Consider the following 20,269-nt stretch of genomic DNA (forward strand, 5'->3'; position numbering starts at 1 on the left):
CAGCAGCCCTGGGGATCCCTGCTCCCAGTGAGGGAGATCCCAGGGACCACAGTGCCCATGGGATCCCTGCACCCAGCAAGGGGGATCCTGGGGATCCCTATTCCCAGTGAGGGGGATCCTGGGGATTCCAGCCCCCATGGGGATCCCTGCTCCCAGTGAGAGGGATCCTGTGGGTTCCAGCCCCCATGGGGATCCCTGCTCCCAGCGAGGGGGATCCTGTGGGTTCCAGCCCCCATGGGATCCCTGCACCCAGTGAGGGGGATCCTGGGGATCCCTGCTCCCAGCGAGGGGGATCCTGGGGGTTCCAGCCCCCATGGGATCCCCGCACCCAGCAAGCGGGGATCCAGGGAATCCCCACATCCTTCCCCATGGGATCCCTGCACCCTATGTAGAGGATCCTGGGGATCCCATCCCCCAGGGGATCCCCGCACCCACCGAGGGGGGTCCCGGGATCCCTGTACCCGTCCCCAATGCGTCCCTGCACCCAGCGAGGGGGGATCTGGGGGTCCCCGCACCCGCCGGGGGGTGGGTCCCACCCCCCCGCGCACCGGGCCCGCAGCCCCCCGCCGCGGCCGCGCGGGAACGTACCATCCCCGCCGCGGGGGGGACGGGTCGGGGGGCGGCCCTGCCGCGGCTCGCGCCACCCGTCCCGCCGGCCCCGCCGATCCCTTCCCGCGGCCAGAAGAGCCCTTTCCCTCCCGCTGGGCCTCCGCCCTGTCCCCCCGCCCGCAGGGACGGGGACACGCTCCCCCCCCCCCCCCCCCCCCCCCCTCGCGCCCCGCATGGCCTCGCCCGCGCCGCCTCGCGGGGATGCCGGCCCGTTGGCGTGGAGACGCGCGGCGCCTCCGCGGGCTCCTCCCCCGCGGGGCGCCCATTGGCGGTGAGCCCGGCCTGGCCGTCTCGCGATTGGCCGGCGGTGCCGTCGCTCGGGCCGAGGGGGCGGGCCCGCGGCGCCCCCCGCTCCCACGGCGGCCCCGCTCATTCATTCCCCCGCCCGCGGGAGCCGGCGCGCCGGGGCGGCGGCGATGCACCGGGCGGCCGGGGGTCTCCGCGCCGAGCCGCGCCGCCGCCCCGCTGCCCTCGCAGCCGGCCCCTAGCGAGCGGGCTGGGCGGGCGGGGGGCCCGATGGGCCGGGGCTAGGCCGGCGGCGGCGGCGGGGGCGATGCGGGCGGCAGGATGCCGCGGCTCCCGGTGAAGAAGCTCCGGAAGCAGCTGAAGCTGCTGCTGCTGCTGGTGCTGCTCACCTTCGCCGTCTGGTTCACCTACCTCCACATCAGCCTGGTGCGGCAGGGCCGCGCCCTGCGCCTCCCCTTCGCCTACGGCAGAGGTAACGGGAGGAGGGAGGGAGGCGGACGACCCCCCCCTACCGGGGGCGGCGCCGGGGGGCCCCTCCCGACCCCCATCACCCCTCGGTGCGAGGCCTCGGTGGGGTTTGCAGTCTCCCCCCCCAAGGTTGTGGGTGTCCCCAACCGCGCCGGGCTTCCAGAGCATCCCCCCCCCGTCCCGGCTCCGCTGTGTCCCCGCGGGGGTGGGAGCCCTCCCCGTCCCCGCTAGCACCCGCGGGGATGTGATTCCCCCCCAGTCCCACTGGCGACTGTCCCCCCGCGTTGCCCGGGCGGGTCTGGGGAGCGCGGGACCCCGCCATGGGCATCGCGCCTCGGTGTGGCCCCATCAGGGACCGGGGTGACCGGAGGGGACCCAGGGGGGACCCCAAACCGCTCGGGGGTTTTTCATTCCCTTCCCCCGGGCGGCTCCGTCCTCGTTTTTCCGCCCGCCGCTTTGGCTGCGGTGACAAAGAAGGCCATTTATAGCCGCTCGTCGCTGCCTGGAGGGGGCAAACCCAACCCTCCGTCCTTCCCGGCGCTTTCCCAGTCCCCGCTTCTTTGTCGGGAAAAAATCCTCTTTCCTCCCGGCCTGGGCTGTCCCCCGGGGACGCGATCCGGGATGCTCCGGCTGGAGCCCGGGGATGCACCCGGGATGCTCTGGAGGGGCAGGGGCTAGTGCTCGCCCTACGGGGCTTAATCGCGCCCGGCTTTACCCTCGCTGGGCTGCTCGGGTGGCACAAAGCCACACGAAAGATTTGTCGGGTGAAACTTGAGCTGTAACATTTCTCATTTCTGGTGGGACTGAACTCGCCGAGAGGTTTTTGTCCAAAAAAAAAAAAAAAAAAAAAAAAAAAAAATTGGGCAGAAACGAGAGTCAGTGGCTCTTCAGGCGAGAAACGGCTTTCCTGAGCGGGTCACAGCGGGTCTGGGGCCGGTGAAGCCTCTCAGCTGGCAAACCCAAAGTTTCCGACAGTAGCAGCAGCATGATCCTGCAAATTTTTGGGCGTTACGGTGAACTCGGGGAACTGGGGATAATGCTAATGGGAGCAGCAGGAAATGAGGCTGGAGGAGGGGGGCGGGGGGGAGGCTGCGCCGCCTGCTCTCTTCTCCCCGCTGCAGGGTCCTGCTTCATGGAAAAGCCATAAGTTCCAGAAGTCGAACCGTGAGGGGCTGCCCTGTGTCCCCACGGTGATCCTGGCGTTAAGGAGGAACGAGTCCTTCCTCTTTTGGGGCCGGCAGCCTCAGGCTGGGGGGGGAGATGGTGTGGGATTGCTGTCCCTGCGGATGGCTGGCTGTGACAGCCGTGGATCAGGGTCCCTCTGGGTGTCTGGATGCAGCAGCGTGAGGGTGAGATGAGGTTTCCTCCAGGGAGGATGCACAGAGCGATGCCTGCGTGCCAGTGCCTTCCCTGGGTGTGTTTTTGGGTGCTGAACCTGCTGGGCACCTATTCCTCCCCCCCCCCCCCCCCCCATGTGCCCTGCATCCCACACTGCCCCAAGGGATGCTCCGAGGTGGGGCGGAGGGTTTGCTGGAGCAGTGAGGAGATGCAGAGCCCTGCTCTGGCTCACAGTGGGGAAACCCTGTGGCTGGGGGCTGGGGGGCAATGGGCACACGGCTTTGGAGGAGATGGGGGTCCGCAGGAGGGGGGGACAACATGGGGGGATCGTGGCTTGGGTATTGCTGAGTGAGGACCGTGCTCCGGTGGGGTTTTCCCTTGGGCTGGTGATGGGGTTTGGATTCACCCCGTGCCATGGGGAGCGCGGGCATCTTCTGTGGCTGGGGTGCAGCTAGGTGAGGGCTTCCCAAGGGGAAGCTGGACCTCGCTGGGCTGGATCCTGCCCCTCTCCTCAACCTGGGACCGGATTCCAGGGAGATGCTGCTCCTTGCACTGGGATTTTCCAGTCAGTGCCTAAAGCCTGGGCGGGCACTTGGCAAAGCTGGAGTTTGGGTCCCGCGGAGCCTTTTTGGAAGTGTGGCGATGGAGGGGCGTTGGGTGGAGGCTGGGGAAGGGCTTTGGCCACGTGTGGATGGATCCTAGTCCTGCTGCTGCAGCCCAGCAGAGAGCCAGGGAGCTGTTTCAGTTGGAAAAATATTGAATGGAGTCAACGAAAAAAAAAGAAAGAGGGATAAAATAATATATCCAAGGAAAAAAGATAGTCAAGAAAAATCTTGGTGTGAGAGTCTGCGGGAGAGGGAAGGGTTGGGGCCTGAGCCGTGGGGGGAGCTGCAAGGCAGAGCTGTGTGGGAGGAGGGCTCCGGGGCAGCCCCTGGTACCCCGAGATGTTTTCCCCCTTCACCTCACTCATGTTGAAGCCGCCTTTGAGCTGTGCTGGGGGGAAAAGCTTGCCCAGCGTGCTCCCCTTAGCCGTTGGGGGTCCCGCTGTGGTGGGGAGGGGGGTCACTCTTCTCCATCTCCCAGCTTTTGTGGGAGACATCCCCCCTGGCTGGGGTGGAGCATGGCCGTCGGCGTGTGTTCCCTTCCCAACGGAAAGCAGCCCGTGCCCGATACTCCCTGGGGCTTAGCGGGTGTCCCTGGGCTGGGGCGAGTGAGTGGGAGGGGGGGTCACCGTGACCTCCCGGCTTGCCTGTCTCTATCCTCCCTGATCCATGGGATCTGCTGGGAGCTTTGGTGTGTCCTGATCCCTTAGGGATGGGGGGACACTTGTCCCCGGAGGGGGAAAGAGGTGGCTGGGGAGGATGAGGAGCTCTTCAGCATCACCCCAAGGGTCTGTGCATGAAAAGGTGTCTGGGATTCAGAGGTTAATTCTTCTTTTTTGGCCACCATGAGCCAGACCCTGTCTGCCTGCCGCCGAGGACGCTGCCCGGCTTGCGTCAGCTGGCCGAGGATGTATGAGAAAAAAAAAGGTTAATTACTCATTAAATGAAGTGTCACCCAGCAGATGTGCTTTCTGGAGGCTGAAGGTGCAGGGCACAAGGCTTTTTGGTAGCTTGGGGGGTGTGAGGTGGGGGAGGACCAGCCAAGTGGTGGCAGCGGGGTCTGTGCGTGTTGGGGAGCACAGTGAAGGTGTGGGGGGATCACTCAGGGGGTACCCATGTCCCCTTGGCCCAGCCGGTGGCTGCACATGGAGCTGGAGCATCCGGGGACTTGGCTGGGAACAGTGCTGGTGCTACGCACCCAATAAAGTACCCCCCCCTTTTCTTATCTTCTACAAGTAGATAATTACCTTTCTCTGCCTAATTGAACACACAGATTCCTCATCTGAAATAATGAGGCCATTACGGTGTTCTCCCGGCTGGAAACCGCTCCAAGTCAATGGGGTGGAAATACTGGCGTGCCAGGTGGAAAGGAAGAAAAAGAAGAAAAAAAAGGAAGAAAAGGGAAAAAAATTACAGTAAAAATCTAAATGGGCTCTTAGCGGGGGCACGGGGCTGGTCCTGCCTCCCCCCAGCCGTCTCGCCGGGCAGTGATTTAGCACATGGGGGTGTCGTGGTGGTGCTGGGAGCCAGGTTTTCGGAGGGTGTTGGGGCTGGGGGAGTGTGGGATGTGTGTTGGAGGAGAGGAGGAGGAGGAGGATGCTAAAGCCAATTCATGGCTAAAGTGGAGCTGTCGTGGGTGAAAACCCAGCCGGGCTTCGTGATGCCCGCGGGATGTGGCACTGCCCGGGTCTGGCTGTGTGCAGCCTCCTGAACTTCGGAGGAAGAGGAGCTGGGGACACCCCACGCAGTGGTCTGGGGGCTTCCCAAATGCTGTGGGCAGTGGTGGGCTGGATGCTCTTTGTTGGGCTCAGCCCGTGGCAGCCCGCGGAGCCCCGTCCTTGGCTGTCCCTCCCCAGGGACTGCTCCTCCGGGGTATGGCAGGCAGGGAGAGACGGAGGGAGAAGGTTCGGGATGACGCACGGCAGCGTTTCCCTCCCCCCCCTCCCCGAACGGCAGGGGATAACGGATCTCTTTTGGGCAGAGCGGCTGCGATGGGCGCTTTGATTTTAATTGGGAGGCTGAAACGCTGCAAACGGCGGTGGGTTTCGTGCCTTTTGTCAGGGATGCTGGGAGCAGGTAGGGAAGAGGATGAGAAAGAGCCCTTGGAAGAGGACGGGCAACAGGGTTTGCCAGGAGCCTGGGTGCTGTTTTTCTTTCTCTTGGCATCGCTCCCTTCTCCTATCCCTGCTTTCCCCGCACGGAGACCCCCTCGGTGCAGGGTGCTGAGAAAGCTGGTCCCCTCCCTGCTGCCAAAAAGGGAGGTTTGGGGGAGGGAACAGGCTGGGGCTGGTGTCACGGGGGCTGTTTCTCCAGCCCTGCAGCCCTTGTCTTCCTGGCGGGGCTGTGGCCTGGTTTGCCCTGGGCTCCTTGCCCTGCTCCGCTCAGGTGCCCCGCGGCCATCAATCGGCTCTTTGTCACCGTGCCGGACCTGCCAAGAGACAGCCGGATGGGAGAGGCGGCGGATGGATGGACGGACAAGCAAGCCCTGTCCTTTGGCTGGGCGGGGGGGGGGGGCGGGGGTGTCTCGGGGCTTTTTTGGCAGGTGATGGGGGAGAAGTATGGGAAAAATTTGGAACGTGCCTATTTTGGGTTATTTAAAGGCATGACAGGCTTTGAGCCACCCCGTGGTGGCACTTCTCCCCAGCCTGGCCATGACCCGGTCCCCTCGGCATTTGGGAGGGGGTCCCCAAAAAAGTCCCTTGAAGCCAGGGGACGTGGGGAGTTGTAGGGCTTGATAGTGAAGTGAAAACAAATGGGTTACACCGGGGTAATTCATCCCTAAGCGTTGGTTGCTCCCGTCTCTGCAGAGACCCCGGGCAGAGGGGATGGTTTGGGCACGTGTGTCCATGTGGGACGGGTCAGCGGGTCCTGCTGGACCTCGGTGACGGCAGAAGAAGAGCACAAAGCACTCTGTCCCTTCATCACTCCTCAGCCATGGAGGCTCTTCCAAGACCTGGCAGCTTAAATCCTTTTAAAAACACTAAAAAAGACATAAAACAACCTGATAAAGAATATTCTCCGTCCCCTTTAATGTGGGCATTTGCTGTCAATTAATTTTCTGCGCTGTTTTTCTCCGCTCAGGGCTTCTTTTGAAGTCTCCTCTAACTGCTGAGCTGTTGATGCTCCGCAATGAGCTGGGGTCACCAGTGCCTCCTCCTCTGTGTCTGGGAGAAAGGTGGATCCGTGTGGAAGGGGCCTCCGGGAAGCCCGGCTGGGCGAGTGCTGGTCCCTCGGCCACATGGCGTTTCTGCTCCGGCCGTGCCATGGTGCAGTTGAGCAGCTTTCGGAGCATCCTGGAGAAGGCATTGGAGCACTCGCAGCTCCGCGCATCCAGCATGGTATCCCGGGGGACTGGGCATGGCAGGGACCTGCATCCCGGCTGCGGGGCTCGGAGGGGAGGTGAGAGCATCCCTGGCCCGGCACCAGCCTCAGCGACAGAGGGGACTGAGGGGGTGCGGTGGTGATGGGGGGCAGGAGTTGGTGGGTACTGGTGTGCTGGGGCTGGCCACGGTGGTCCAGCTGGATGCCCTCTGAGCCCGTGATGGTGCCGGGCACGGTGCTGCTGTGGCAGCGGGCGCTTGGGTGGCCGTGGCTGTGCTGGGAGGTGTTACCCCGAAGGGTGTCTCGGTGGGTGACGCTTGTCTCGGCCATTACCATCGCGTTTGGGTTCCCCTGGCCCGGAGGTGACACTGCGAGGGCTGGGGCAGGGATGTAGCTGCTGTACATCCCTTGGGGGACAGCAAAACACTTCCCCCACCCCACGGAACGGGCTTTTCCCGAGCACCAGGAGCTCTCCGCGTTGGTGATTGGGGAGCTTCATCCTGCCCAGCGCCGCCGTGCCTTTCCCCTCCATCCCTGCCCCACACCGTGCCACGGCCGTGCCTCTCCGAGCTGCGCTTTGGGAGGGGACCAGCAGCCCCCCCCGAGGTACCGGTGGCTGGTTGCCTTGGCAATGGCAGGGCCGGGGGATTTCTGTGGGGCGAGAGGATGGTGGGAGCCGGCAGGGACCGCCACAGGTGATGCACGGGAGGATTTCTGGGGGGAGGCTGAATGGGAGCGGATGGTCTCTGCCAAATTTGCCCAAGGGAAAGGTTAGAAGCCCCCGGGGTGGTGGAGAGAACCCCGGGGGTGGCTGCAGCAGGTTGGGAAGCAGGCAGGAGACATGGGGAGCCCCAGGGGCTGCCTGCAGGGCGGTGGGGAGCTCCCAGGCTGAAATATGTTTAGGCTGGAATGAATTCTGCCCAGTTCCTGGCATGTCACAGGCTACAAGTCGCCTTCTCCGGAGGCTGTGTCCTGGGAAACAAAGCCTTCGTGCCGAGGGTGATGAGGGAGCATCATCCCTGTCAGATGGGCAAGGTGTGTACGTTGGAGCTGGAGCAGAACCAAAAGATGCTAGAGGAGATGGGGGATGGAGGGTAACGGATGGGTGGTGGGGTGTAGGCTGGGGGAAAATGGGGGAGATTGGGCTCAGGAGGGACTTGGGACCCTGAGCTGAGCATGGAAGTGTCGGGGCTGCCTCTCCTGGGGGTGTCCGTCACCTTCAGTGGCCTCATGGCAGCCCCATCGCCAGCCCTGAGCATCGAGTGCCGTTGCTGCGGCCGGGGGGTGTCACGGCGTGGGTCAAGGGCATGAAAGGAGCTGGTTTGGGGGGAGGTAGGGAAAAGATCCCCTCACTCCGTGGAGGGGGCAGCATGGTGATTTTTTTTTTTTTTCCTGGGGGGCAGTGTTGCGTGGTTTTTTTTTTTTTTTTTTTGTGGTGGTAGAAGGGGCTTTGCGATATTGACTCCTTGCTGGCTAATTATAATTGCTTAACAGCTCGTTAGGGGGATCAGTGGAGGGATGCTCGCGCTTCTCTTCTCTGGCGGCTGACTCTCTCCGCGCTGGAGAGCACCAGGCTGTTGGTAATTAAACCGGTGGGTTTAATAAAGACGCTGATGCTGCCACCTTTGCCGCTGCTGTGTCTGGGTTTAAATGTCACCTCGCTTCACGTCGCTGCTGCTTCTGCTCCCCCCGGAGCCCTGTCATGTCAGGGTGTCCCTGTTCAGCCCTCGGGGCTGAGCCTTGAGGGATGTGCTGGGTTTTCTGCCCCGTGGCAGCATCGTGGGAGGATGTGCCAGTGCATGGAATGGTCCTGCGTGGCCGGAGGGATGTCACCATCCGTATTGCAGGGGGGGGCGGGGGTGTTGGCAGCTCTCTGGGGTCCAGGGGTGGGCACCGGAGCCCTGGGAGGGCACTTCTCCTTCCTGCTGGCTCCTGCAGAGGTGGTACCCCCCAGGCATCGCTCTGCCGCTGGTCCTGATGTGGTTTGGGACTAATTTACTGGCCACGTGAAGGTGGGGAGAGATCATCCTGAGTTCCCCGGGGCTGTAAACCCAGTTTAACCCATCCCCTTTGCAGCTGTGGATCTGGTGTCTCTTCTCGCTGGTCAGGACTTGTTGGGCAGAGCCCCGCTGCCCCGAGCGGCCCCGCTCCTCTCCCTGGGCTGGCGCCGGAGCGGGGCTGCCCTCCTTTGCCGTTCCTGACCCCACGGCAGACGCTCGGGCTGGTCCTCCCTGAGCTGCTCGCCCTCTTGCCGCATCCCCGGCACATCTTCTGGCGCGAGTCGCTGCCTTCATCCCTCTTTCGCTGGCATCCTCCCAATGTGGGGACCGCAGCTCAGTGGGGGCTTGGCGTTCCCCTTCGGCACGGTCAGGGCTTCACGTGCCACCACGAGTGAGGTCCTGTCCCCTCTCTCTCCACCACCACGCTTTTCCCTAGAGCAGGGCTGTTTTTTCACCCCCATTTTCTTTGCAGGCTCGTTGGTTTGGTAGGGTTTGAGTTCTCTTTTTCCATGGAGGGAGATGGTCTGGATGGACAAAGTTTCCTTTACGGAAGCCCTGCAGTGTTTCCCAGCCGGGCTGGATCTTGGGGGAGCTTTGTCCCTCTCCCGTCCCTCTGGATTTGGGGAGCTCAAAAGCATCCTGCAGAAGTTCCAAGATGAGGAGCAGCATCTCCCATCCAGCACGGATTTTGCTCTAGGAAGGGGAAGACGGGAGAGCAGATGGTCACCCTGAAGGGGGATTTCTTGGAGCAGCAGGCTAAATCCATCCATCTCCTTTCCCGTGGCTCTGATTGTGGTTTGCTGGTCGGGGGAGCTGGTGCGGAACCATAGGCTCCCTCGCAGGTGCTGTGTCCCACCAAAGGGAAGGCTGGTCAGACCCTCGCAGGTGACACCATGGGGTCTGGGAAACCAAGCTACAGCTCCTGGGCGGCCCCGTGGGGCTCTTAAATGCTGCTTCTTTATTTTTATTTTTTTTTAGCACAAGGTTTTGGGGGTTTGAACTCAGAGGTGATTATTTTTTTTCTCAAATATCATCATTTTTCCAGTCCCCCCTGGTCCGGACCAGCTCACCTGCATCTCTGGCAGGGCTTTGCAGGGGCTGGGGGCTTTGCAGCAGCTGGGCTTGGATGGGGAGGTGCAGGGCAGGCAGGGGACCAGCACGGGGGGGGCTGAAGGGGACAGGCAGCCCCGTGGAGGGCTGTATTTCAGTGGGACATGGCTCCTGGCCATGGATAAATGGCTCCACACGTCTGCTCTGGAGGTGGGAAGGGGGTTGGAAATAACCCAAGGATCATGCCCCGAATCCCACCGGGCTGATGTGCTCCGGAACTCGGGCTGGGGTGCGTTACTTCTCCTCTCACTGGCTGAGCCCAGGTGCTTGGTGCCCTTCAGGGTCTGTTTTGGGGGGAAAAGAGACAGAAGAAGGTACGTTCCATACCTGGCTGCCTGATGGCCAGGACCCACGTCCCACCCAACATCCCCCCATGGGACCCTTCCTGTTGAGCAGCTGGAGCTTGTTGGGGCCAAGCATCCAGCTGGAGGGCAGGAGCTGGGATTTTCGGGAATCCCAGCCCTGATCCTTTTGCGGATGCTCCTGTGAGCTTCCCCCCGTCCCCGCTGAGGGGGCTGGGCTGTGACTGGGTTTATCCCTGGGTGACTGGTCTGGAAGCGCGGTGGGTGATCGACTGTGGAGGGGAGGCTCGTTAGAGACGAGTGAGGAAGCGTTAGCGGAGGACATCTCCAACCACGTTGGAGGGTTTGGAGAGGGTCCAGAAAGCTGCAAGAGAAATCCCGGCTCCAAAACCCGGCGGAAGAAAAGGGGCTGTGTTCGGGGCGAGTGAGTTGTGTGCCCTCAGCCGAGCAGGAGAGGAAGAGGAGGGAGGTGGGGAGGCAGGACTCTGCTGCCTGAAAGGCCCTCTGTGCTTCCCGGTGGAGGGGGGGCACCCGGGGGTCTATATGGCTGTGATAACGGGGAGACTCATCTCCCCCGGGGGGGTGGGGGCACTGCCCTGGTCTCTCCGCCATGCGGTGGGGTGGGTGCTTTGGTCCCTTGCACCCCCGGTCTCATCCCGGGGACCGCTGCGGGCGCTGGCTCGCTGTCTGGAGGCTGCCGTGAGTCAGAGTGGTTCCTGCGATGGCGTGTGCCTCTCCTGCCCCCTCCTCGCCCTGCTCTGAAAGCATTAGCGTCGCTCCCGCGCTCGCCGGGGGGAGAGCTCTTAATGCATCCCCGCCGAGCATCCCCGGGTAATGCCGTCCCCTGAGCCAGAGGTGCCTTGCTTGTCCCCCAGACGCCCCTCCTCGTCCTCTCCCCTTCTCACCGCCCGCCGTTACGCGGCGGAAGGGAAAGAGGCAGGTTAGCAGAACTAATCAGTGCAGTGGTGCTGGCGATGTGTCCCGGGGGGTGACGGGGAGCAGCCAGGCTGGGCATGGTTCCCAGGGGATCCCGGGAGGGACTGGGGGGACGAGCAGGGGGGAACGAAACACTCCCCCCTCCCAGCGCTGCTTTCTCCCTCCTCCTCTTCTCGTACCCCCTGGCCCCCTCCTCTCCCGCAGGGGTGAGGTTTGGACCAAAGGAGCTCAATTTTTTTTGGGGGGAGCAAAGTGCTGCTTGTTGGTACAAGGCGCTGGCCTTCCCCTCCCCTTGCCAAGGGGGGGCGTTTATTTTCAGCCCCCACACAGGCTGATGGGCATTTGGGTGTTTGGCTAAGGCTGCCCTGGACCTTCCTATCCAATATTTAAATTGCAGGGGAATTAACGTGGGCGCAGAAGCCTGGAAGCCTTTCTCTGGGGCTCTGGTGGCACTTTTGCCGCTCCCAGGATGCGGGCGCCTCTTGGAGCGGGCACTTGCCTCCCCGCCAAGAAGAGAGGGGGTTTTGCTGAAGGCGCATGGGTTTTGAGCCTTGGTGTGAGTGTCACCTTCTCAGAGCAGTGGTGGCATTTAATTTAGATGCAAACCAAAGGAGGGAGCACAAGCCCTGTCCTGCTTGAGCTTGAGAGGGTCCCTGATGAGGGTGGAGCTGGGTGGTGGGGATGGAGAGCGAGTGGGGGGTTTGTGGCTTTGGGTCCTGAAAGCCTCCAAGGATGGAGCCTGTGTAACCTCAATGGGGGAACGTGTGGGGTGTTTTTTTCCCTCCTTTGCTCCAGTTTATATCAAATAATCTCTCCAGTTTACCCGATGCCTCGTAGCTGGGCCCCGAACCCAGGTGCGGTTCCCAGAGGTGAGCAAGAAGGGCTGAGCGTGGGGGGGGGTGACAGCATCCAGCCGTCCCCTCTGGATGCCACCCGGGCTGCTGCTGGCTCCGGTTTGCTCCCCAGCACCTGGGGGTTGGCAGCAGAGACCCGGGCGGGGGGGGGGGGGGGCGGGTTAGTCCATCCCGGGGACAGAACATGCCCAGCCTGCATGGCAGAGGGATGCTGAGCCGGCAGGTCCTAGGGGAGACGGGTTCATCTCCTCCAAGGCTGGGAGAGATGCCCTGCGTGGGTACCGCAGAGCCGGCGGCTGCATCCCATCCCCTGGCAGGTCCCTCGGGAGCACGGAACTCCTCCTCGTGGCTGTGCTTAATCCACAGATCAGCGTTGGGGGGTGGGGAATAACACTGTCCCCAGTGCTCTGTGCCAGAGCAGCAGCATCTGCGGCCTCGGCACAGCGAGGATGGGCTTTATCCCCACCGCCTGTGCTGGCAGGAGCATCCCTGGGAGTGACGGGGGTCTTGAGAGTGGAGGAGACGAGAGGAGGGTGCTGGTCCAGCCCTGCTCCTCCCCACGATGCCCCGTCACCCTCCGAGGGGCTGCGGGAGGAAGGCTGTGGGGATGATGATGGGTGAGGGGAGGATGATGGGGAGCTGCCAGGAGGGAGCCGGAGCTGCCAGGGGCTGAAGAATGGCTGGGAGCAGAAGAAGGGGCTTTAGAGCTTAATTTCCTGTCCCCGTGGTGGGGATGGGATTTGTGCTGCCATCTCCAAGGAGACGATGGCTGCGCGGCTGCTGGAATACTAATGGCATGGCAGGCGGGCGGCGGGGGGCTCAGGGGCACCCCAAGCCCCTCCTCAGTGGGCCACAGGGTCTGGAGCCGCCTCAACATCTCCCAGTGAAGCTGTTTCCCTTTGGGGGGGCAGGAGCCCCCCAAGACTTGCTTTTAGGGGGAAGGAGGATGTGGGGGGACGGGGAGAGCGATGCCCACGGCCGGGGGATGGGGCTGTGCTGCTGCTCACCACCTCTGGGGCTCCCCCTTATTGCGATATGGGGGCATCTGGGTTTTGGGGGGACCCACAGGTGTTTGCGGGGGTGGCTCTTGGGCACCCACCTCTCCCAGCATCTCACTGAGCTTCCCTCGACGCTGGTTGGAACCACAGAGATGAGCTGTGAGCCAAAAGTGACCACTGAACCCCAAATCCCTCCATCCCACCAGGTTTTGGGGTGCCTGCCTAAAAAGCTCACTGGCACCCACCTGCTGTGGCTGGGAAAGGGGATGTGCCCCTCCCAAAATAACGGATTTTCCAAATCTGCACCGTTATTTTGGGGGAAGTCAGTTATTTTAATGCTGGGAATCGAGGGCAGTTTAAAATAAACTCTGCCTTCACAGCCTGAGGAAGGTGGGGGGAAGTCCGGAGGTTGGGAATAATTAATACAGCACATGGTAATGAAGCCACCTGTGATGGGGCCATTAGCGAGGTGGTGGGGGGTTGGGGAGGTGGGTTTGGGGAGAAGGTGTCTGGGGGGGCTGGAGCCGGTGGGCTTTGGGCAGAGGCGTTGGGGGGCTCCAGGAGAGGGGGGGCAGAGGGGCAGGGGAGCAGGGGTGCGTCCCCGAGGATGGATGTGGGGTGAGATCCCGTGGGAGCTTATCCCAGCCGTCTCTTACGTAAAGGGCCGGGAGCTGGGCTGTGGGGGGTGTAATTAAACCTGATGCTGATGAGCTGCTGCAAGCTGCTTAGGACAAATGTAATGAGGGGAATCACAGCCAGACCCCCCCGACCATTGTCCCCCTGTGTCTCCCCTCCCCAGGGAGCAGCGGTGGTGGCAGCCCCTGTCCCTCCCCATGCCGAGGGGGTGTCCCCAAAGGGGGAGTGGTGTTGGGATGGGGAGGGGGCCCTGGTCTCACTCCTCCTTCTGCTCCCGCCGCAGATGGTGAGAGGCTGGGGGAGGTGACGGACCCCGGCCGGCGGCCGGCGGCAGCCCGAGCACCGGCGCGGCAGAGGAAAGCCGAGGACTCCAGCGAGAGCCGCGAGGAGGAGCCGATGGTAACGGCAGAGCCGGAGCGCGGAGGGGTGGGACGGGACCCCTGTGGAGGTCGCTGGCCCAAGTCTCCTGCCCAACGCACGGTCAACTGGAGCAGGGCGCTCCGAGCCTTGGCCAGCGGAGGGGTTCCAAGGATGGGGAGGGTGCAACCTCCCTGATTCTGCTCAGCAGCCCTCGTGTGGATAAAACAAGTCCCTCATATCCCATTGAAACTTCTGGTGGTGTGTCTCGTGCCTCTTGCCGTGATGCCCGAGGACGAGTCTGGCATCAGCTCTGCACCGCCTCAACAGTGATAAGGTCCTGCTTTGCTGGGCAAAGCCACCTTCTCCCGTGTCCTCTGCTCCACCTTGGTGACCTCCACTTGTCTGTGCTGGACTGGAGAGCCCCAAACCGGACTCAGTGTACCCCAGGTGGGGTCTCCAGGCAGAAGCTGGAGAGCTCTCTCCTTGCTGACAGCCCAGGAGGCCCTTGGTGTTGTAGCCATGAGGACACCCAGCTGTCTCCCGTTCAATCTGCTGTCCCAAGCCCCTGTTCAACACCCTGCTGTCCCCTCTTCAACCTGCTGTCACCAAGCGGGGCAGGCAGGTGGGATGCCGAGAGGGAAGCCACGGGGTGTCCCCTGCCCCGTCCCTGCCAAGCTGCTGCCAGTCCCAGTGACAGCGAGCTGCCATCGGGGTGGGCATTGCTCGGGCTCTTCCCGAGCCGTGGTACTTCGAGCACGGGCGAGTGGTTTGTGTCTGGAGGGAGGGGAAAGCATCGAGTCCCTGTGCCCGGAGCCTCTCGGTGCCCATCTCAGCCGCTGGATGCCTCCAGCATCACGGGCTCTGCAGTTAAAAGGCGGGTTTGTCCCCACCTCCAGCAAATCACTCACCCCCCCGTTCCAGCTGCGGGGAGCTGGGCTGTGAATAGTCCCCTCTGTTGGGGCAGGCGGGGGAAAAGTTCACTCCGGTTGGAAAGCAAACGGCCCGGTCCAAAGGGACTCCGCGAAATGGGGCAACAAAAATGCTCCTTCAGAAAAGGAGATGGAAAATTTTCCTCCTGGTGTGCTCCCAGCTATGGGTCACACTGTCGGCGCTGCTGGTCCTTCATCTCTGGGGCAGGGCAGGGATGGCGGTGGCTTGTCCTCTCCACCCGTTTCACCCGAGGGATGCAGACCCATCCCGGTCCCTCTCCGTGGAGGGTTTTCCGGGCGGTGGGGATGGAGAGCTGGTGCCGGTAAGGAGAGCTGGCTCCAGGCTGGAGAGCAATTAGCGGTGAGAAATACTGATGGGGCAGAGGCTTATTGCGCCTGGGTGGTGGCAGGGGATGGGCCAGAAAGGACCACCCCAGCTCTCATCGCTCCCAGCTCCTCACAAATCAGGGACAGACACAAAAAGGAGAGAAGTGAGGTGCCCAGAGGAAGCCCGGGCTGGTGCTGGGTGAGGATGGGGGGGACAGCAGGAATTGATCTCGGCTTTCCCCGGGAGGAGGGCGAATCCTTCCAAGAAGTGTGGCACAATTACGCCGCCTCCCTAATAACGTCTTCCAAGGGCACTGCTCCCCTCCTCTGGGATGCTAATGAGCTCATTTAGGCAAAGTTTGCTAATTATTTCCTTGGCGCTGTGCATCCTAATGGGGAGCGCTTTGCCGATGCTGCGGTTCTCGTCTGGGCTTGGAGCTGGGCTCTGTTTTTGGGGGTGGCTCCACTCTCTGGGGGGTGGCACGGTCCTTCCTTGCCTGGCTGAGGCCACGGGAGATGATGACTGTGACTCCTCCTGGGACAAGTGGCAGGGACGTCCATGCCCCCCTCGGTCCCATCCGCAGAGAGGGGTGATGCTGAGTGTGAGTGTCACCAGTGTGACGATGGGCTGTGGCACCAGCCAGGTCCCCGGGGGACAGGCACAGCTTGTGGTAGTTTGGTGGTCACTTTGGAGAGGGTTGGTGGCTCTTACTCGTGGGCTAAGCTGGTCCCTCGTTCCCCCTCTGCCCGTGGTCCCTGGGATGCGGTGGCGTCGGGGTGATGGGAGTCGGGGTGATGCCTGCAGGGATGACATGGGCTGGCACCGGCTCTGCCTGTGGCTGCCAAGGCGGTGGAAGAGGAGGATGCTCCAGGTGGGCTCCAGAAGTGCCTGGCTCTTGCCACCCGTCACCTTTCCGGCAGGCCGGGGGCAGGGGAGTGCTCACCTAATCCCATTAAATTACAAAACACAATCAATCAGATTAATCTGATCCCCTTTAAATGAAGAGGGGGAGCGGAGAAGCATCCCGTTTCCTCCGACAGTGAGTGGACATAGAGATTCCTTTTGCTCTTTTGGAGACAGAGCCCAGAATACTCCATTTCCAGTAGCCCATCAGACCGGGCAAATATTTAGATGAACAGAAAATGCACTGTCTGAGAGAAGTTTCTCTCCTTGGCGGAGGAAGGGAAATGTGTTTAGCTGGGACACTTTGCAACCCTGCTCCCCGGGACACCTTCCCAATGTTTTGCTGCCTCCTCCTGCCCCTGTTCTCCTTTGCCGTTAGCCTTGAAAACGCTTTGGTTTGGCAACGCTTGATGTGCAAAATGAGACGTTTAGATGTAGGGAGACATCCTGCGAGCACGGCCAGGCCAAACCCAATCCCCCCATCTCTGACCTCTCCCTTGCAGAACGACGGGCAGGACTTGGACGGCTGGTTTTCCAGAGGCCAACGGTCGGACCGAGCCACCACCCGCCCCAACCTCAACCTGACCAAGCAGCCTTTGCCCTGGAGCGAGCAGGTCGGTGGGCAGGAGCAGTGAAGGGGCTCATGGTGGAGGAGAAGGTCCTCAGGGGATGTCCACCCAGCCCCTCCTTGGGCAGCCCATGTCCCCCCAGCCTGCCAGGCTCCAAAGACATGTCCAGCCGCCCTCCTCCCTGCCCTCCATCACCCGTCCCAGGGGCTCTGCCTGGTCCTGGGTTCAACGCGGTGCCCATGAGGACAAGCTTCTCGGGTGCATGTGCTTAACCCCCTAATCAGTCTGTGGGGGTGTGCAAAGGGACATCCTGCTGCCTGTCTTCTCCAGATGGGTCCATGCTGTGCCCATCTCCTGGTGCTGGGCGGTGGGATGGGTGCTGGAGCTGGGAGAAGGACGGGGTTGGGATTTTGGTGCTGTCTCCAGACAACATCCCTTGTCCAAGTGCGCTTGGGAGCCCAAGGAGCAGCAGCAGGAGGGTTGTCTCCTGGGGGCTGGCGTTGTGACCCCAGGGCTGGCACAGGGAGGGGAGCTCAGCCCTTCCTCGGTGTCACTGCAGGGGAGCTGAGGCTGGGAAGGTGACATCCCTAGGGCTTGACATTCACGTTCAGCCTGCCCTAACGCTGTCCTTGGGAGGTGAGGGGGGACATGAGGAGGACACCCTGCTCATCTCCTCTCCTCCCCCAGTACAAAGGGAAGGCCAACTTGCACGTCTTTGAAGACTGGTGTGGAGGGGCCGTGAGGCACCTGAGGAAGAACCTCCATTTTCCGCTCTTTCCCCACGTGAGTCCCGTCCTGATGGCGTTGGGTCGGAGGGAGGGTCCGCTCGTCCCTCTCTGGGTGCTGCTGGGTCTCCACTGGCTGCGGGCTTGGTCCTCCAGACCTTTTCTTGCAGGCTTTCAGGGTTGGTTGAGGGCAGGCAATTCCCAGCAGAGCAGGGATGGAGGGGGAGGTGGGTGGTGATGGGACCCCCATGTCCCCCCTGTGTCCACCCATGGCTGAGTGATGGTGGTGCAAGGCGTGAGGCTGGGCATGAACCGTTGGTGCTTTCATGTCCCTGTCTCCCCTCGGCAGACCCGCACCACGGTGAAGAAGTTGGCTGTGTCGCCCAAGTGGAAGAACTATGGGCTGAGGATTTTTGGCTACATCCACCCCTTCAAGGATGGTGAGTGATGGAGTTTGGCCTCTTCCCCCACTGCAGCAACGTGGAGAAGCTGCCTCCTTCCCCCTTCTTGGGCCACACGAGGACTGAAAGGCTCTTAGAGACAGTCCCCAAGCCCTGGCTCCCAGGCAGGAGGGTTTTTCTGAAGCAAAGACCCTTTTCCCTGGTTGCTTTGATGGGAGGCAAAGCCCTGATCCAGGACAGAGCCATGACATGAGGTCTGGAGTGGCCCCATCACCTCTGTCCACCCATCCCTATTTCCCCGTCTTGCAGTGAGGCACCAGGGCTGAGCCCGTGCCACCAGGGCTGCCGTATCCCCCCGTGGTGACCTTCTCCTTGGCTCTCCGCAGGGGATTTCCAGTTTTCTGTGGCATCAGATGACAATTCCGAGTTCTGGCTCAGCTCCGACGACAGTCCGTCCAACTCCCGGCTGGCTGCCTTCGTGGGCAAGGTGTGTGCCTTCATCCTCCACCCTCTGCCTTTCCCCACCCCAGGGGTGCCCCAGCTCCCACTGAAAGTGTCTCCTCCCCAGGGTGCCTCGCTCCTCACTCCCAGCATCCTGATAACCATCCCCAGATGCCTTCTGGGCATCCCTAGGGCTCAATTAACCATGTTTCAAACCCATGGGCGCTCTTTAGCCACGGCAGGTTCTCCCTTCTCCATATCCCTCTGCTGCAGCAGCTCTCAAAGGGAGTGTGCAGGCTCCCTGGGGGACTTTGTTGGAGGCAGCTTCTTTGTCCCCTTGGGGGACACCAGGCTATTTCAGCCTGGTCCCACCTCTGCCCCCGGCCAGGCCTGGTTTGGCTTCTGAAGGACCATCTGCCCCTTGATCCCATCCTAGTTGTAGCTACCAAAGACCAGCTTATGTCCCAGAACAGGAGATTTAATATTTGCTCCTGGATTTTCTCGGTGTTGACTCGAATAACTGGAAACTCTGAGGTCCATCATCTCACCCATAGATTTTTGGGATCTTGGTGACAAGTTCTTGTGGCAGGAGTGCCACAGCTGGGGACAAGCAAGTCCTCCTGGGATATCCTCCTGCCTGAAGAGCCTTTCTGCAGCATGGCGTAGGGCCCGATGGAGGTGGAGGAGAGATCTCACAGCCTGGTGGGGTTCGGGCCTTGTGCCCCCTTGGCCCATGGTGTCCCCAGGGCTCTCACGCACTCCTCCTTCCTTCGCCAGCTGGGCACTGAGTGGACGGCGCCAGGAGAGTTCACCAAATTCAGCTCACAAGTCTCCAAGCCTCTACGGTAAGTGTGTCCTCACTCCTGCTGCCTGTCCCGGGTGGATGGAGTTGGGGAGATGGAGCTGCTGGCTCCACACTGGCTCTGACCAGTTCCTCCTCCCTGGGAGGAGACCTTGGCCATGGTCTCTTCCCAATGGCCCTTCCCAATGTGGGGTGTGGGCTGGACAGGACCTCAACCAACCCTGTCCCCACGTCCATGGCTTGAAGGTTCTGGGGAATGCAGGAACCTCTGCAGATGATGAGGTGGGGATGGGGGATCCCCCCAATCTCAGGAAGCTTCCCAGCAGTGGGATGGGGGAGCAGATGCCCACACCCTGCTGCCTGTCTCCTTGCCCAAGGAAGGTTTAGCCGTGTGTGAGCAAGGCAGAGAGGGTTTCCTGAGGTGGCTCCTGTAGCAGGGGAGCTCCCGTCGCTCCGGCAGTGGTGGCGGTTGGCTCAGCAATGATTTCTGACCGGCTTCTTCCCCTCCCACACAGCCTCATGTCCTCCAGGCGCTACTACTTTGAGCTGCTCCACAAACAAGATGACCGAGGTTCAGATCACGTGGAAGTTGGTGTGAGTAAATGCCCCTACCCACTGCACCTTTCGGGGATAGTCCTGTCGAGAGGCGGCGCCAGGGCTTTTCCCGATGCGTGTTAAAGTGCTTTACCCTGGAGCAAAGCCGTGATTTCCCCCCCTCCTGTGGCTGCCAGAGGCTCAGTCCGCAGAGGGGACCAGCCAGTGTCACTCTGATGGAGCTGGGGCTCGTTCCCCATCTCCCTGGGCAGGACGCCTGGCATGGGCTGCTTTTCCCTGGGCTCATCCGATCCTTTCATGCCGATAGCCTTTCGGGAGCTAAAGGACCTGCCGTCCCTCCCTTGTGCTCCTGCCTTCCCGATGTGCTCCCATAGCGGATGCCAGCGGAGCAGCCCGTCCCCTCAGGCTCCAGCGGCGATGGGACAACCAGATCCTCCTGGCCAGTCCCATCCCTTCTCCTTCTTCCTTGGCCTCCTGCAGAAGGGGAAAGGTCCCCCGTAGGCTTCTTCTTGGAGGAGCCGTTGCTGTGGGCAAGGGGAGCCCAGAGCGTGTAAGGTCAGAGCAGGTGGGTCCCGGGACACCGGCTGCGAGTGGGAGCCCACCCTGATGGCTTGTGTCCCAGGGTCCGTGGTGGGAGAGGCGGCCGAAGTGATGGAGTAGGTCCCCTTTTTCTTTCTCCCCCCACTTAGAGATACCGTGAGTTTCAAATCTGAACTTGTCTGCCTCGGCTGCGCAGCCCTGGCAAAGCCTGGAGCGTGTGTGTCTCTGGGAGGGGAAGATGTTGGCTCGTTAGCAAAGGCCTCCTTTCTCCCAAGCAGTCATTAATCACTGGAGCT

The 20,269-nt window shown here is 61.9% G+C and overlaps 1 protein-coding gene across 1 annotated transcript in view; it reads left to right on the forward strand.

The window, feature by feature from the left end:
- Window positions 1-1,176: 1,176 nt before the first annotated feature.
- The window catches only part of B4GALNT4 (beta-1,4-N-acetyl-galactosaminyltransferase 4), a 28,589-nt gene continuing 9,496 nt past the window's right edge, over window positions 1,177-20,269 (forward strand). Inside the window, exons 1-8 of the mRNA XM_074149142.1 lie at window positions 1,177-1,327; window positions 13,704-13,819; window positions 16,444-16,554; window positions 17,197-17,292; window positions 17,584-17,674; window positions 18,022-18,122; window positions 18,854-18,921; window positions 19,394-19,472. Of these exons, the coding sequence (XP_074005243.1) occupies window positions 1,177-1,327; window positions 13,704-13,819; window positions 16,444-16,554; window positions 17,197-17,292; window positions 17,584-17,674; window positions 18,022-18,122; window positions 18,854-18,921; window positions 19,394-19,472 (813 nt within the window). The remainder of the gene's footprint in view (window positions 1,328-13,703; window positions 13,820-16,443; window positions 16,555-17,196; window positions 17,293-17,583; window positions 17,675-18,021; window positions 18,123-18,853; window positions 18,922-19,393; window positions 19,473-20,269) is intronic.

The sequence above is a fragment of the Numenius arquata genome, chromosome 6, assembly GCF_964106895.1.
Source record: "Numenius arquata chromosome 6, bNumArq3.hap1.1, whole genome shotgun sequence".
NCBI classification, from domain to species: Eukaryota; Metazoa; Chordata; class Aves; order Charadriiformes; family Scolopacidae; genus Numenius; species Numenius arquata.